The sequence below is a fragment of the Sebastes umbrosus genome, chromosome 16 (genome assembly GCF_015220745.1).
Source record: "Sebastes umbrosus isolate fSebUmb1 chromosome 16, fSebUmb1.pri, whole genome shotgun sequence".
In the NCBI taxonomy this organism is placed as follows: domain Eukaryota; kingdom Metazoa; phylum Chordata; class Actinopteri; order Perciformes; family Sebastidae; genus Sebastes; species Sebastes umbrosus.
This window is the reverse complement of record NC_051284.1, coordinates 25,217,609-25,234,744: the sequence shown is the minus strand read 5'-3', so window position 1 is coordinate 25,234,744 and position 17,136 is coordinate 25,217,609. Positions and strand designations below refer to the sequence as shown.

The following is a 17,136-nucleotide window of genomic DNA, read 5'->3' as shown; positions in this document are numbered from 1 at the left end:
TCAGAGGTGCTGGTCATCAACAGAACACAAGACAACGTTATAACATTTCCAGCATCACCAAAGTTTATTCGATCAGAAAAAACATTTAATTTACAGAAACAAACATTTTGGAAAGTTGAAAGAATTGAAAAAAAAACTGGGAATGTTTAGATGATACAACAAAAATGTTTAATTTCCTTTTTAGCGTTTGATCAAAAAAATTCAAAGCTAAAAAAAAAAATCCCACTAATATGTATTCAGGCACTTTTGTGGAGTTTTTTGTCAAGTATACAAAACTGACTTTTACACACATTTCTGGGATTGTTTAAACTTTATATAAACACATAGTCGGACTGCGAAAGTCAGCCGAGAAAAACAGATCAAATGCTAAAAACGATGCACATATTCTACCCAACATTCCTACACCCAGCAGGTAAAAACATATATATAATATAAACATGAAGTAAGATGACATAATTTAAGGCGTTTTCTTAATATACACTCAATTAGTCATAAAACTTCCAATCAAAAATATACATCTGAATTTACATAAAAACAGGATTCCTGTATTGAGCAGAATTTCACGGCACATACAGGCAATTAATCCCCTCACACCCCCCACAGAGAGATCATTGTCTTTAGAAGAAGGCCTCGACACAGCTGAGATTATTCATCTAGAACATTTTGGCAATAAATGAAATCAGAAGGTCGTCGAGTGAAGTTGGTTTCGGCGTCAAGTGTAGGAAGAGTTTTTCGGAAAATATCAGACAATTAGTGGGAGCTTTATCAGTACCTTGAGAAGTATTACACCCCCCTGTTTTTAATTGAGGTCACCTTATGTGCAGGTACAGCAAACGAACAGTACTATGAGTATGTCTTAAAGAACTGGTTCAATATATTGGGAAATACAGTTATTCATTTTCTTTGAGGTGTTGCACCAAATGCACACCAGAGCAGCGGTGAAGTGCGGCCTGCGGCGAGCTGCCATGCAATGTCTATGGAAAGCTGCGGCGGTCGCTCTGGAGCTCAGCGAGCTGCAGTCGTTTGATTCTGCGGCTAAGCGCGGCCAAACTAAAAGTTAAACTTTTAGCGGCGAAGTGCGGCCAGAGAGGGCCCGCAGCCAATCAGTAACAGTTACAAAGAATTCGTAAACACGCCTCCCGGCTGCAGAAAAATGCATTTATTGCGGAGAGGCGCACTTTGCTGCTGCCCGGTGTGAATTTGGCGTTAGATGAGAAGATTAATACCGCTGTCATGACTGTGTGTTATGTCAGTATGGAGCTGGATCCAGGAGACACTTATCTTAGCATAAAGACTGGAAACAAGGAGGAACAGCTAGCCTGACTGTCCAAAGGGACAAAACCTGCTTCTAAAAACCTCTAAACTAACGACAAACAACGTGTTAAATAGTGAGATTTAATCTAGCTGTGGTTTAAAGGGGAGTTATGTGCAAGAACTATTTCTTAACAAATAACAGTGACTACATTTATATACACAAAATATTCAGTTTTTTGTTCTTATTCCATAAAAGACAGTATTCCTACTAAGCTGTTTACATGGCTAATGAAAATGAATATTCCACTAATATTCCCATTTACAAGCAGCCGTGAATACTCTGATTAACGTAACCGTGCGAACACAGCCTCCCTCTTTCGTTCCTTCAACCACCTTCTTGAGAAGGTCGGCGTTGCGATATTAGCGTCTTTCATAATGTTTAGAAGTAGGTGTGTTTCTCCTTCCGACCAGAAATGTGGGCTTTTCTTTTGGGCTTGCATCTCTGCAAACTGTCGGCTAGTTGGTTTGTGTAAAACGCGCACAGAGCTGGCCGTAAACAGGCAAGAGACCGTGTGTCACAAACTGACATAAAACCCCCCAATTGAGACGCGTATGAGCGAATGAGCTGTCCAAAGAATGCTCCTAAAACCTGAATAATTTCGGCATATCCCACACGTCATTATCAGAAAATACTCCATTCGGAATAAGGCCTAATTCAGAATATCTAAACGGAGTATGCCTTTTACACGACCTGTATCAAATTCACAATATTGTCATATTCTGAATAAGAGTAGAATATTAATGTGCATGTAAACATAGTCAATGTATCCATCCACCATGTACTTCTTCGCAGGGAGAAACTTAACAGTAATGACAGAAAGTTAGCATTAGAGGTAGATTTTTGAACAAGGCTAGCTTTTCCCTCTGCTTCCAGTCTTTATGCTAAGCTAGGCTAATAACCCCCAAGGTCCAGCTCCATAGTTAAAGCCACGTTTGTTTCAGGTCAGAGTTATTCATAATGACCAGATTCACACTTGTAAATGCTGTTTAAGATTTATATCCAATTTAGTGCTTAACAACATGGAATTTCCTGAAAATGAAACAAATATGGACTCCTTACATCACCGAGTCTTCTGTTCAAACCCAACTTTATGAATATGGTTCTATATAGTCAATTCACAGATGTTTTAAAGACGGCCAACTCTGCAATCATACAACAGTCTTGAGAGTCAAAAGTCTAAATCTCCTCTAACTTTCAGAAGAGAAGTGAATAAGTGTGTCTCCCAACATGTTGAATTATTCCTGTATTGCCTATCTGCTTCACTTTGTTGATGCTCACTGAGCTATTTACAGGCTGTCAGACAAACACACAACAGTAGACACAAGTTGACGTCCAAACATTATACATACACTGTTTGGTTTAGTCACAATACGCTGTACATCATCTCAGGAAGCCCTTTATTTACTTTCTACAATATGTATCTATGTGCAGTATGACTGAACACCTCGTAACTCTCCGAGTGGTTGGCTTCTAAATACCGGGAACCGGCCTGTTGCGTTGCTTTAAAAAAACATTTCTGACCCTTGGGACCAAAATGTTCTCAGACCGTCGTGGCACCGTCACGATTTTAAACATGAACTTGAGATATTAAAGTGCACATGAAAAAACAAATTATTTCAGAGCTTTGATCTGCATGGCTTTGTAATTTTGTCACTGCAGTCCAGATACTACCCAATATTTTAAAATTAAATATAAATAGGAGACTGGATCAAAGACAAACCCACTGGCACATTAAAAAAAAAAGAAAAATATGGCACAATTGAATCGCTGCTTCATTTAAACAAAAGCGCCTCTGAGATTAATACATTTTCAGCCACATTCAAAGCCATAATTTATACTCATCGGCTTTCAAAAAGATCAATGCAGCCGCTGATGACGACGTGGTTTCATCAGGACTCCGCTCGGCTGGTTCACGAGGTGCCGTTGGTCGCACGAGGTTCAATCACGATCGGTACATTTTCACCTGGAGGTGTGAAAAACAGGGTTAATTTTTAAGTTTCTATACCTTTATATATATTTTTTTTTCAACAAAAGCAGCAAAACAGAGCAGTTTGTTTCAAATGGAAGAAAAAATAAATTAAAAATGAGAAAACATAGACCACATTAAAAGGCTGCTTACATGTTGATGCAGTAATACTAATCCAATAATAAGTAATATTACACTCTGACATTCTACCGTCTAATGAGCTCTTTTACTTTTGATAGTGTAAGAACATCTTGCTCCTAATACTTCTATGCAAGTAAACTTCTACTTGAGTGTTACAGTTATTGATTATTATTAGGGCTGTCAATTGATTCAAATATTTAATCGCGATTAATCACACGATTGTCCACAGTTAATTGTGATTAATCTCAAATTAATCGCACATTTTTTATCTGCTCAAAATGCACCTTAAAAGGGAGATTTGTCAAGTATTTAATACTCTTATCAAAATGGAAGTGGACAAATATGCTGCTTTATGCAAATGTATGTATATATTTATTATTGGAAATCAATTAACAACACAAAACAATGACAACTATTGTCCAGAAACAATACACAGGTACTGCATTTAGCATAACAAATATGCTCAAATCATAACATGGCAAACTGCAGCCCAACAGGCAACAACAGCTGTCAGTGTGTCAGTGTGCTGACTTGACTATGACTTGCCCCAAACTGCATGTGATTATCATAAAGTGGGCATGTCTGTAAAGGGGAGACTCGTGGGTACCCATAGAACCCATTTTCATTCACATATCTTGAGGTCAGAGGTCAAGGGACCCCTTTGAAAATGGCCATGCCAGTTTTTCCTCACCAAAATTTAGCCTAAGTTTGGAGCGTTATTTAACCTTCTTCACGACAAGTTCGTCTGACATGGTTGGTACCAATGGATTTTTTAGGTTAGCTTTAAAACTGAGCCTGCTACAACCTAAAAATCGCAAGTTGCGTTAATGCGTTAAAAGAAATTTGTGCGTTAACTTTGACAGCCCTAATTATTATATTTCTACTTTAACTTAGTAAATGATTTCAACACGTCTTCCAGCACTGCCATCGGATGTAGGATTTATAATAGTGAACAAACCTTTCCTACAGAATACGATGTAAAGAACTGTGTCATACTAGGACAAGTACATAGTACATAATACTTTACATTAGTTAATAGATTATACAGCATTGAGGAGCAGGCAAATGGGGCAAATGTTAAAACAAAACAGGAATAAGCAGCACAAGAAGCCTTTAAAGCAATACAATTGTTTTTAGTAGCTTCCATAAAGTGCAGTCACTCGAGATCAGTGGTTCTCAAACTTTTGGGCTAATGAACCTGAAAACACGTTTTTGATTCGATTTTTATAATTGACAATTTCTAATTTATAATTACTCAAAGACTCACAATTACTTCTATATTTGAGAAAATCTGAAAAGTAGGGATGATAACACGTGTAAATAAATGATTGTGTGGCTCCTCTGAAATGATCTTAACCCACAGATTGAGAACCACTGCTCTTGATATTTTGCATTTTAGCCCACCGGGTTTACCCACTGTGCTCCACATCGATAACATTAACAGTGATACATGTATGCAAGCAATGTCATTATTAATAAGCAACAGATGACATAAAAATAACAGCTTAATAACTGCATCCTGCAGCACTTGTGGGAGGAAATGTTAGTATGTGACCTGGCAAACACACCACCTACGACCACGCTTAGAGGTGTTAGAAGCTGCCAAAACAGATGAAACGCTGCTTCATGTCTCTGCCAGATTAGTGAAGCAACACAGAGCAGCTGAGGACAGGTGGACTTTACCTGGAGACGTGTTGACTGTATCTGAAGTGTCAGCAGCGCTGGGCTGAATAACTATGACAGGGTCTCCTGCTGTGAAACAAAATGCAACACTGAGCAAACCCGCGCTTCTTCCCGACAACTGTCCGTTGCACCAGCTATACGTAAATTCTCTCAAAGAAGTCCACACTAAACGATACGTTGAAACTAGTTAGTTTGACACTAATTAAAGCTGTGTCGATGTTTGGTTGCACCACGGAGACGTAGCCGGAGATATACTTGCTTTTAACTACGCGTTTGCGTGCGCATGATGGCTGCCTCGCATATCCTGCGTCCGTTTGGAGCGTTGGTTATGCACGTCCTCAGAAATTAACATGACCACAAGATGCAATACATGCACATGATCCTCTTTCCAGTAACTATTTCCATTACTTGTCACAAGAGACATTTAATTTAAGCAACAGATCAAAATGTATTAATAAAATGCAAACTGATGATTTTGTTTGTTACATTTGAATGAATATTTCAACAAAGCAAGTATTCACTATAAACCAAATATTTTTAATGTATGATCAAGTCAGATTATTACTTGATTATGTATCATGAGATTTTCATTTTGCCTATCCTCGATTTCTCCAGGAAATACTAAGTGAAATACTTTAAGTGAAAATAAAGCTCTTAGTTTCAGTTTAACTTACTCTTACATGCAATTTGGTGCAACAGACAGCAACTACACGTTGCACTGTTTTTTTTACGTCAGCGGCTGGAAGATAATCCCTTTTGAGATGAAGTGAATCCAAAAGAACAAAGTCCCTCACCTGCGTCCTGTTCTCTCATCTCTTCCTCGAGGACATCAGGGTCCACATAGGCAAAGTTCTCTGGGTCTTCTGACGATTTGCACTTCCCACAGCAGAAACAGCAGCAGCAGAAACAGCAGCAGCAGGTAAAGAGACTGCAGCACGCCACAAGGCCCTGACCACAAAGGAAAAGAGAATAAGTGTCAGACACTTTCATTCAGACATCTGCTACATTTTCACTTTTTCCACATGAAGGCTTCTGAAACCACACTGCCTCTCACCTTGAACCAGCACTTTGACATGAGGAAGTAGTATTTGACGCTCTCGTCCCCGAACTGCTCGGCCACGTAGAGTCCCATGGAGCCATACTCGTCGTAGATCTTCCGTTTGTTCTCGTCACTGAGGATGGAGTTGGCATTGTTGATCTCCTTGAATTTGTCAGCGGCTTCTGGGTTGTCTGGGTTCTTATCGGGGTGATGCCTCAACGCCAGTTTCCTGGAAATAAACATATTGTCAGTTGAATATTGCAAATAAAGTTGATAAGAAACAGACATTTGAAAGTCCATGAACACACCTGTATGCCTTCTTTATATCTTCTGGAGTTGCTCCTTTCTCCAGGCCCAGGGTTTTGTACAGGCTGTCTCCTGCTGTTGACATCTTACGCTGAGGTCTGTTTGGGTCCTCCATGTTTCAGGATTTGGCAGCTGTGACATAAAAAACACAAATATGATATAAAGAGTTACAATATAATATCCTACATAAAATCACTGTATATTTATAGTAAGTATAAAACAGGAATTTCATCAAATTGTCCCAATTGTAACTCATGTAGGCTGCATTGCTTGTAGGAATGCAACAACAATTCAGCTATTCTGCAGGGTGATGACTATGCACAAACACCAGTACAGCAAAGGTCAACAGGTATCAGCAAATTCACTTTTATGTCTGCTTGTAAAACTCCCTGACTTTTATAATAATATGAGGAAGTGATTTAATCGCTTATAATACTGGCAAGGAACGCAATCATGATGACGCGGGTCATGATGACCATCCTTCTACTTTCATGTGGAAGTCTTTGATCTCCGAGGTTGTGACTCTAAAAATATTACGGCACTATAACGATGGAAAGACACATATTATGCAGAAATTGAAGACACAATTGGAAACCCTGGGAGTTAAATATAATCTGGATTGAAGTGGGTAATAACTGTGGAACATTAAGGGAGATTTCTAGGTTTTTGTAAGAGCAACATGAAAGTAAAAGTGAAACATTAGGGAGCTTTTTAAAAACCTGTTTTGATCAAAACACCCATGCTTGTGTTTTATCTCTAATTGCTGTATCATCTGTGTAAACAACATACTTCCTATAAATACACATTTGTTTGTTACTTCAGTCTGACACTGGGCATGAATCAGATCCTGTTACAGGGAATGAAATAAGCATCTGCCACCTGCCAAATACAGGGGAAATGTTGGCAGTGGCAGGTACAAATTTCAGGTCACCTGCAGACAGGTTCTCCTTATATTAAGAAATATTATATTTAAAAAGCAATTGCTAAATTTAATATAGTTAGGGATTAAGGTTACATGATATATTCCATAATGCATTATATGGTCTGGTACCACTGACTCAGTGTTTAAAGTGTTCTACCTACTGTAGATTTCAGAAGTGGCAGAGAAAAAAAACTGAGTGGCCGGTAGAAATGTTCAGTGACCTGCCACAGTGGCAGGAGAGGAACAAGCTTAATTTCAGACCCTGCCTGTTTTGTATACAATATTTATCATTTAATTTCACCATAGTGTGTCTCTTATTATGTTAAGTGCTGAGTCTTATCTTTTTATTTCTTATCAGAATCGTGTTTATTGCCAGGTGAGAATAAAACAATTTAAATTGAACCAATATACAATAAATAATATAAGCTATAAACATGATATAAAACAGAATGGATTATATGATCTTTTATGGACCAGTCCTGTTTGTTGTTTTGCTTCTTTAGAAAAAATGATTAAAATTCAGTAAAGAAAAAAGAAAAAAATAACAATAAAAAAGCCTACAATGAAGTCACTTTACTCACTGATGAAAAAACAAAAACACTTCAAACAGACAACTAAACTACCTTTAATAGCAAAAAATAATAATAATAATAATAATAAAATTTAAAAAATAACAATAAATAATAATAACATTTAAAAAAATTACTATAAAAAAGCCTACAATTAAGTCACTTTACTCACATATGGAAAAACAAAAACACTTCAGATAGACAACTAAACTACCTTTTAATAGCAATAATAAAATAATAATACAATTTTAAAAATTACAATAAAAAAAGCCTACAATGAAGTCACTTTACTCACTGTTGAAAAAAACAAAAACACTTCAAACAGACAACTAAACTACCTTTATAGCAAAAAAAATAAAATAATAATAATAATAAAATTAAAAAAATAACAATAAATAATAATAAAATTTAAAAAATAACAATAAATAATAATAACATTTTAAAAAATTACAATAAAAAAAGCCTACAATGAAGTCACTTTACTCACTGTTGAAAAAAACAAAAACACTTCAAACAGACAACTAAACTACCTTTATAGCAAAAAAAATAATAATAATAATAAAATTAAAAAAATAACAATAAATAATAATAAAATTTAAAAAATAACAATAAATAATAATAACATTTTAAAAAATTACTATAAAAAAGCCTACAATGAAGTCACTTTACTCACTGATGGAAAAACAAAAACACTTCAGATAGACAACTAAACTACCTTTTAATAGCAATAATAAAATAATAATAATAATAATAATACAATTTCAAATAATAATAATAATAATATTTTAAAAATTACAATAAAAAAAGCCTACAATTAAGTCACTTTACTCACTGTTGAAAAAAACAAAAACACTTCAAACAGACAACTAAACTACCTTTAATAGCAATAATAAAATGTGAAAAATAACAATAAATAATAATAATAATAAAATGTAAAAAATAATAAAAAAGCCTACAATTAAGTCACTTTACTCACTGATGAAAAAACAAAAACATTTCAAACAGACAACTAAACTACCTTTAATAGCAATAATAAAATGTGAAAAATAACAATAAATAATAATAATAATAAAATGTAAAAAATTACAATAAAAAAAGCCTACAATGAAGTCACTTTACTCACTGATGGAAAAACAAAAACACTTCAGACAGACAACTAAACCACCTTTAATAGCTCATTAGCTCAGTGAGGAAGTAAATAAACCACAATAAACATGAAGTAAAGCATGCTGGGAGTCCAGACAGCCCATAATACTGATTATATAACTATTAGCTCGTTACATAAGGACTTAATTACAGGCTAAACTCAGATAATTCACTGTGTTTACTCTAAATGCTGCTGCTGGGTGAAGTCATGACTAACTGCTAACAGACTGAGCTAAACTTTAGCTTTACGGTGGAAGTAACGCGTCAAACCTGACCTCCTGGATGAATCGATATCGATGTTTGTGGTCGAATCATAGAGTCCAAGGTGTGTCCGTCGATCGTGTGAAAGTTTGGTCCATGAAGTGAAGCTGGTACCGGGTTTCCTCCGTTAAAACGTTTCTCCTCATGACCCACCGGAGAAAGACTGCAGCGGCGAAGCGAAGCAGGAAGCTCCAGACCGGAAGCCGGAAAGGAGTCTGGTGACGTCACTTTGCTGCGGCTGCGCGGCTGCGGTTCAAATATTCAGGATGTAGTTTTATTAATAAATAATTTATTTTTATTATATATTATTATATATATTTATTTTATATTATTATGATAAAATAGAATAGAGTAGAAAGATTTATTGTCATTGTATTAAATACAACAAGATTCACAGTTGCCACTTCTGGTCAGTGCTTTAAAACAAATACTTGACAAGACTAAACGAGGCAGATAAAACATATAACAGGTAAAACACACACAGTTATAAAGCAAAATAAAACAGGTAAAGTAGATTTAATTAATAAATATAAACAGAAGTGTTACACTAGAAGTATAAAATATAAAAATAGATGTAATGTAAACAGGGGTAATTGCACTTGTAAAATAGGTAGGGTATAGATGTAATAAATAAATAAATGTAAACAAAGGTAGTTGCACTTGAGGTGTATATTTTACAGACGATATTGCTCAGACAAATGTTAGACAAATTATATATTATTATATTTATTTATTTTATTATTTATTTATTTATTTTATAATTTAGTTTTCCCGTTTTTTTGTGTATGCACCACTGAATGTTAATATATACCATTATAATAAATAAATAAATAAATAATTTGAAAATAAATAAATACGCATAGAAATGACAACAAAAAAGCCTACACATTTATTTGACAACTGAGGCTTTCATTTATTTATTTATTTATTTGTGCAGCAGTGTTGGTCTCTTTAACCTCCAACATGAACACAATACTGATAATAAACATTTAGTAGTGATTAACTGTGACACTACAGAAGAAATGTAAAAAAAAAATGTAACAAAAATAATAATTTTTGGATTGTTTGTGAAGTTTCTCAGACATCCAAGTCATGATATCCAAGGAAGGGTTAAATCAGCAGCAACTTGACTTTGGTTTAGGTTACCAACAAGTGCACAGGCTCAAGAAAAGGAGCGAAAACACCTGAAAAGTGCACTTAAAACTTGTGGATATCCTAACCGGACCTTGGTGAAAACAGCCACAAAATTTAGAAAGAACACCAGTACCACGGGTGATGAAGAAAAGGAGGACAGACGCAACAACATTGTCATCCCCTACGTGTCTGGAGTGTCTAAGAAACTCAGGAGGATTTTCAACAAAGCATTCCTGTGTCTTTCAAGCCCAGCAACACCCTCAGACAGAAACTGGTCCACCCTAAAGACCACACACCCAAACACAAGCAAAGCAACCTTGTGTATGCAGTCCAATGCAGTGAGGAATGCACAGATTTGTACATTGGTGAAACCAAACAACCACTAAACAGACGGATGGCTCAACACAGACGGGCCAACTCCTCAGGTTTAGACTCAGCAGTCTATCTACACCTGAAGGACACTCTTTCGATGACCATAATGTGCATATTTTGGACAGGGAGGAAAGATGGTTTGAAAGAGGAGTGAAAGAAGCCATCTGTGCTAAAGAAGAGAAGCCATCACTCAATAGAGGAGGAGGCCTAAGGCATTACCTGTCGTCCACCTACGATGCTGTCCTGGCATCCCTGCCCAGGAGATTAAACAACCATTCACACTTGACCTCACCCAACAGCCATTCACATTAGGTATCAGTTGACTCCAACAACCCTTGATTACGGTCGTCACACCTCGGAGCACCATTGTACTGAGTGGTTTCTATATTCCTGCTAACGACCACACAGAGTTTAAATTCATGGGTTTCCCTACCATTCAGTCAGTTTTCAGTCAAGTTTTTTTTAAGTTTTCTTTCTTTGTTTGTTTATTTTTCTTTATTTATCTATTTATTTTTTCTTTCTTTAATTTATTTTTCCCTCCATTTTGTTTTATCCATACTTCATTTAATTTTTTGTTATGAGGAAAAGGAAGAAAGGAAAAGGGAAAAAAAAAGAAAACTCATCTGGCCGGGCCATGACGCCTCAAAACCAACTGGGCTCCTCCTCCATCTCCTCTCTCCTCCCTCCAACGATCTCCTATTGATAGAAAAGGGCAGAAGCCCTGAGCTATCTAACAGGCTCACGAATTTACGAGTATGACTAAAGAAGAGTATGACTAAAGAAGCTTTTCGGATGAGAAGTGAAACGTCTTCAAGAACCTAAACCAAAGTCCAGTTGCTGCTGATTAACCCTTCCTTGAATCTTTGGATTGGATATCGGTGGACAAGGCATATTTAAAATCATGATCAACATTTGTGTTAGCAAATATTTTTCAAATATCACTGTGTTGTAAGATTCACTGACATGAATCAAATTAACTTCAGAGCAGTTACATTTCTGTTAATATTACTGCATCTGTTCGTCACTGAGTTTCCTGATTCTGTGGAATCACATTAACGACGATCTTCCCCGTGTTCTTGTTGGCCTCCATGAGCCTGTGAGCGTCTGCGATGTCCTCCAGGTTGAATGTCCTGTCGATCACCGGCCTCATGGAGGCAGCCTGGTCTGAGAAACACGGCAACACTCTGCGTGAGAAAGCCTTCACCAGGTCTGCTTTGTACTGTGAACAGAAAATGCAAAGCAGGAATCAGTTACAGACATGTAAATACGAGACGTGTGTCAGCAGTGTTGACATGAGTCAGCACGTTCACAAGCGGAGATGAAGACACACGACTGGTGTGTGTCATTTCTGTGTGAATTCTCACCTGAAGGCTGCGAGAGCGGAGGAGGCTGCACAGCAGGTGGCCTCGCTTGGAGAGCAGTTTTCCCAGCAGATCTCCCTCCACCCCCCGGCCTCCCATGGTGCCGTACAGCACCCATCTGCCATCGGTGGCTAAACAGCTCACATTTTGCTCCCAGTTAGACCCACCGATGCAGTCGAGGATGACGTTGGCTCCCTTGCCTGTGAGATTACAGTAGTTAGTGATACAACTGAATTGTGCAGGACTCAGATATTTAATCTGCAGTTCTGGATTTGACCCTAACCTCAGCACAGTGAACCATCTATACATCTACACAAGTCACCTCCTGTAAAGTCATGAACTCCCTGTGCGAAGCCCTCCTCTTTGTAGTTAAACCCAGCTGCTGCTCCCAGACTCTCGGCCATCTTCAGTTTTTCATGGCTCCCTGCAGTAACGACAGGCACGGCACCAAACAGACGAACCAGCTGAACGGCAGCTGTTCCGACTCCGCTGGCTCCAGCGTGAGCAAGCACTACCTCACCCTCCTTCACCTGAGCTGGAGGCAAAGAGGACAGATGGAAACAAGAATTTAATATTTACCCCCCTTGTTAATTATACAGAGAGTGAACAGGCAGGGTTAGGTTGTATAAAATTAAGTGGAAACTTATAGAAAATAACCATCTTCACATTTATTTGTTTGGATAAACTTGTAATTTCTGTTAATTTTTGCACCAGCTTTAACTTGTTTAGAGGACCACATGAGTAGTAGTAGGAATGCCAACTTACAACTTAAGTTATTTAAATTATTATGATATAGTGTTAAACCCCTTAAATTTATATAAGGGGGTTTAATAAGAAGATATAATAGTAAGGGCTGTCCTCAACCAAAGAAATTCTTAGTCGACCATCACTCATACGATTTTGTCAACTAATCGTTTAGTTGATTTAAGTTTTTAAGAGTTTCTCCACAAAGAATCACACAAAAGCACCACTTTAAATCTTGTTTTGCCAGAGATGTGCTCATAAGTTTATTAGAAATAAATGACTAATTGACCAAAGAAATCTTAGTCAACTAAGACCAAAACGACCGATTAGTCGACTAATCAGCTAAGAGTGGGCAGCCCGATTAACAGTAGTACTATGATTTCTTTAATTTAAGAGAAATTATTTAAAAAAAATACTAAGTTCTTTATATATAAAATAATGAAAAAGAAAGACATTTAGACTACAAGGAATAAAATGAGATGGCATAACAAACACGGTCGCTGTACCGATGGAAACCAGCAGCTGAAACGCTGTGAGCCAGGCCTCTGGGATCGCTGCCGCCTGCCACAGAGTGAGATTAGAGGGAACGGGCATGAGAAGCTCCTCGGGCACCGAAACATATTCTGCATATCCTCCTCCAGAGAGCAAGGCCATGACCCGATCATCTGGCCTCCAGCCTCCTTTAACTCCCACGCCCAGAGTGTCCACGGTACCAGCCACCTCCAGGCCGATGATGTCACTCTCACCTGGGGGAGGCGGGTACAGCCCTCGCCTCTGTGGGAAACAGAAAAAACATTATTGCACTATAACCTGTGATTGTTTCAGAATCACACAAGTCACATTAAATACACATTTAGCAGGCCAATAGATATGCATAGCAACGAGATTATAGTGCACTTATGCTTTGTAGGAATCGTATTATACCTGCAGTAAGTCCGCCCTGTTGAGGGCAGTTGCATGAACTTTAATCAGGACTTCTCCACCTTTAGGCTGAGGTCGAGGGACGGTCCGCAGCAGCAAATTCTCTGGTCCTCCTGGTACATCAACACACACTGCACGCATCATCTTGGCAAAGCTAGAGCAACACTTGTGCCAGGCCCGTAAAAGGAAAATATATAGAAAAATATGTTTAAATTCTTTATACAAACAATTTTATTTCAGCTGTTTTTAACACTCACTGTCTGGTTGGTGTTTCCAAGTAGAATTCTTCCAGTGTGCCGGATGTGATGCATTTATAGTCTCAGCAGTGGCAACTGTGATTTAATTGAAAAATAAATAAATAAATAGCAGCAACAGCAACCACATTTGAACAGATCAAGAGCACCAGTTCTTACAGGAACTAAATTATATCTTCATTTATAATAATATACTAAGTGATCGCTGGAAAATGGAGGGATGGATTGACAAATGGCCCATAATTAATCTGTTTATAAATTATATTAATGTCCCACTGTGGATCTTATTCTCTGTGATTCATTTCTACTGTAAATATGATAATTTCAACGCCTCTACATGTTTATATACCACATAATGTATAAATACAAACATGCTTTAGTGCCTTTTTCTTTGTCTTCACAACAACAAGAGCTAAGATTAAATGAATCTATTCTAGTCGTGACTACAAAGTCTTGTAAGCAGCTGTTGTTGTTTTTAAGTGAAACTTTTGTGCTGTGAGCACCAGAGTCTTGCTTATGTCATCACGGTTAGCGGTTAGAGGGCCAAGAGAGAGAGATTATCATCTAGGAATTGAGAAATGAGACAAGTTTTCATGGAGAAAAAAAATTTGCTCTTGTTTTTCTCACTCAACAAGATTCTAATCTTAGTTTGTTGACTTTGAACAGGCACCTCAGGACTTTACAGTTGATCAGACGTAAAGCCCATTGTGTTAAAAACGTCCTGAATTAAAACAGAGACTTTGTTTTGTTGTGAATGAATCCAACAGTCCGGCTACATGCTGCTGGACATTGTGGTGTTGGCTCAGGAGGTACAGTAGGTCGTCAACCGTCCACCAAACGGAAGGTCGTGGTTCGATCACCGGCTCCTCCAGTCCACATATTGAAGTGTCCTTGGGCAAGATACTGAGCCCCAAATTGCTACCGAAGGCTGTGCCATCGGTGTTTGAATGAGTATTTAGATTAGATCCTGATGGGCTGGTTGGTACCTTGCCTCTGCCATCAGTGTATGAATATGTGTGTGAATGCTGACATGTAGTGTAAACGCTTTGAGTGGTCGAAAGATTAGAAAGGAGCAAGTCCATTCACCATTTCTCTAGAATCAGTTGAACCGATATGGCATGCTTCATGGATATAAGATCATGCATCTGGCTGGCTATGTGGTGACTCAAGGGAAAATTAGGCGTTTCGGTGAAAATTAAGCAATTTCTGAAAATCCCCATGGAGTGCAACTGATCTCATTAATTCAGAAAAACAGAGCAGATTTTTTTTTTCCATGAAAACCTTTCTCTGAATTCTGAGATCATATCTTGATAATTCAGAAAAACAGGGCAAATACTTTTTATTTATATTTATTTACTATATTATAAGTTATTTTATTCTTAAATGAATGCATTACGCTTCAGTACTAAACTGCGTGAGCACATAGAACTAAACTTATCTGCATAGATAAATACAGTCAGAAAAATATAAAAAATAATAATATTATATTACTATTATTTCATAACATTTAAAGTGTGTGATCATTTATTATTTGTATTTAATTCATGTATTATATCATTATTATTTTATTACATTATTATTATTATTATTATTATTAGTAGTAGTAGTATATTCAATTAATGTTGTTTTCAATTATGTAATTTTTGTCGTTAATAATTTCCAATGCATATCTTTAAAACCAATACAAAAAAATGCATTTAAAGCATGATGAATTATGGGCCATTTGGCTTTCCATATCAGTGTTGAGCAAAAACATGTACCCTAGCCCAGGGAGCATGACTGTGTAGTATGGTGTAGTGAACATGGGTGTGAATAATAACAAAACTATTTAGGAGAAGCAGAAAAAGGGAAGAAGAACAGAGAAAAGGAAGCAGTTTTAATAGTACAGTTGTTCAGTACTCATATAACGGAGGGTCCGTGAACTTCCACGATCACGTAACAGTAGTGACCCGTTACGCAACGCGCATGCGCAGTAGAGTCAAAACATTCCAGCTGTTCTATTCATAAATCCATGGTTAAGACTAAAGTATAAAGTTTCTAAATTGATGCAACAGATTGATTAGGTTGTATTAAAGATTTAGAATAAGTAAATGTAGTTTATCATTTAGGATAGCAGCTGATTTGACAGTGAATTGATCTGCTACCTTTAAATTAATGATAAATCATTCAAATCATGAACTTACCAGACAGAGATGTTAACAGTTCATCAACTCTGAGATGACTCTGTGAGTTTTGGGGAAGTTTAGTTGAGCCATCGTCCAGACTGGACTCCAGCTTGGCGCGGGAGGGATCAAACCAGCAGAGGGGCTGGCTCTATATGACCAGGCACATTGTTAAAGGGATACTACTGACCAAGAAAAGATGATTTTAATAATGCTTAGGGCCAATAATATGATTAAATGTGACTGTTAAATACAAATCAAATGAAGGGATTCCTCCTCCGTCAGATCCTGGCAGTGTGGAGAACAGAGCTGCAACTAATTAACATTTCAGATTACCAATTATTTTCTCCATTAATCCTTTGGTTCAGTTCAATGTAAGCAAATAGTATAATAATAATAAATTCATATCACACTTTTCGAAACAAAAGTTACAAAGTGCTTTGCAAGTCAAATAAAAGCAATATAAAAGAAACAAAAGTAAAAAAACAATAAAATAACTATTAATATTTTTTAGTTTATTTCTTTGTGTTTTTTTGTGAATGTGTCTGTTTTTTGTTTTGTGGTTTTCAGTATGTCTTGTCTCAATTATAGGCTTTTGTATTGTTTCATTTTATTATGTTGAAAATTAAAAAAAAATATTGAAATAAAATAACTATTAAAACAGAGCAGCGCAAAAAAAGATCAATATAGTAGTGACATAGTAAAGTGGTAAAACAAGGTGATAAAATACAAATATGTATAGATATAAACGCATACTAACACATAGATACGTGCGCAGATTTTGTATTTAAGTTAACATTTCGTGACCTCAGCATTGCTAAAATCCTAAAAATGTATTAT

At 36.8% G+C, this 17,136-nt stretch overlaps 2 protein-coding genes across 5 annotated transcripts; both read right to left on the bottom strand.

Moving 5' to 3' along the window:
• Positions 1–40: 40 nt before the first annotated feature.
• dnajc5gb (DnaJ (Hsp40) homolog, subfamily C, member 5 gamma b) lies at positions 41–9,555 on the bottom strand. 3 transcript variants are annotated; one of them, XM_037796173.1, is made up of 6 exons: positions 9,363–9,555; positions 6,453–6,582; positions 6,160–6,373; positions 5,900–6,053; positions 5,106–5,174; positions 41–3,278 (listed from the first exon to the last, which is right to left on the bottom strand). In XM_037796173.1, exons 2-6 carry the CDS (start codon positions 6,563–6,565, stop codon positions 3,226–3,228), a joined length of 603 nt encoding a protein of 200 aa, XP_037652101.1. In that variant the 5' UTR covers positions 6,566–6,582; positions 9,363–9,555; the 3' UTR covers positions 41–3,225. The 3 variants fall into 3 exon arrangements, with proteins under 3 accessions (XP_037652101.1, XP_037652103.1, XP_037652104.1); XM_037796175.1 differs by having other exon boundaries at positions 5,106–5,171; XM_037796176.1 differs by lacking the exon at positions 5,106–5,174 and having other exon boundaries at positions 9,363–9,554.
• Positions 9,556–11,364: 1,809 nt separating this feature from the next.
• Positions 11,365–16,453, bottom strand: tp53i3 (tumor protein p53 inducible protein 3). Of its 2 annotated transcripts, XM_037796170.1 has the most exons (8): positions 14,914–15,643; positions 14,805–14,846; positions 14,138–14,212; positions 13,884–14,057; positions 13,466–13,733; positions 12,538–12,750; positions 12,219–12,415; positions 11,365–12,073 (listed from the first exon to the last, which is right to left on the bottom strand). In XM_037796170.1, exons 3-8 carry the CDS (start codon positions 14,189–14,191, stop codon positions 11,876–11,878), a joined length of 1,104 nt encoding a protein of 367 aa, XP_037652098.1. In that variant the 5' UTR covers positions 14,192–14,212; positions 14,805–14,846; positions 14,914–15,643; the 3' UTR covers positions 11,365–11,875. The 2 variants fall into 2 exon arrangements, with proteins under 2 accessions (XP_037652098.1, XP_037652097.1); XM_037796169.1 differs by lacking the exons at positions 14,805–14,846; positions 14,914–15,643 and adding an exon at positions 16,318–16,453.
• Positions 16,454–17,136: the final 683 nt, after the last annotated feature.

What these genes read in the sequence shown, in the direction of transcription:
- dnajc5gb (XM_037796173.1), bottom strand. Translation starts at nt 6,565, where the DNA reads ATGGAGGACCCAAACAGACCTCAGCGTAAGATGTCAACAGCAGGAGAC. An exon ending in GATATAAAGAAGGCATACAG is followed by an intron (nt 6,374 to 6,452) that starts GTGTGTTCATGG and finishes GTTTATTTCCAG; the next exon opens with GAAACTGGCGTTGAGGCATC. An exon ending in GATGAGAGAACAGGACGCAG is followed by an intron (nt 5,175 to 5,899) that starts GTGAGGGACTTT and finishes TTTGTTTCACAG; the next exon opens with CAGGAGACCCTGTCATAGTT.
- tp53i3 (XM_037796169.1), bottom strand. Translation starts at nt 14,191, where the DNA reads ATGCATCACATCCGGCACACTGGAAGAATTCTACTTGGAAACACCAAC. An exon ending in AGTTCATGACTTTACAGGAG is followed by an intron (nt 12,416 to 12,537) that starts GTGACTTGTGTA and finishes GTAATCTCACAG; the next exon opens with GCAAGGGAGCCAACGTCATC. An exon ending in TCCGCTCTCGCAGCCTTCAG is followed by an intron (nt 12,074 to 12,218) that starts GTGAGAATTCAC and finishes TTCTGTTCACAG; the next exon opens with TACAAAGCAGACCTGGTGAA.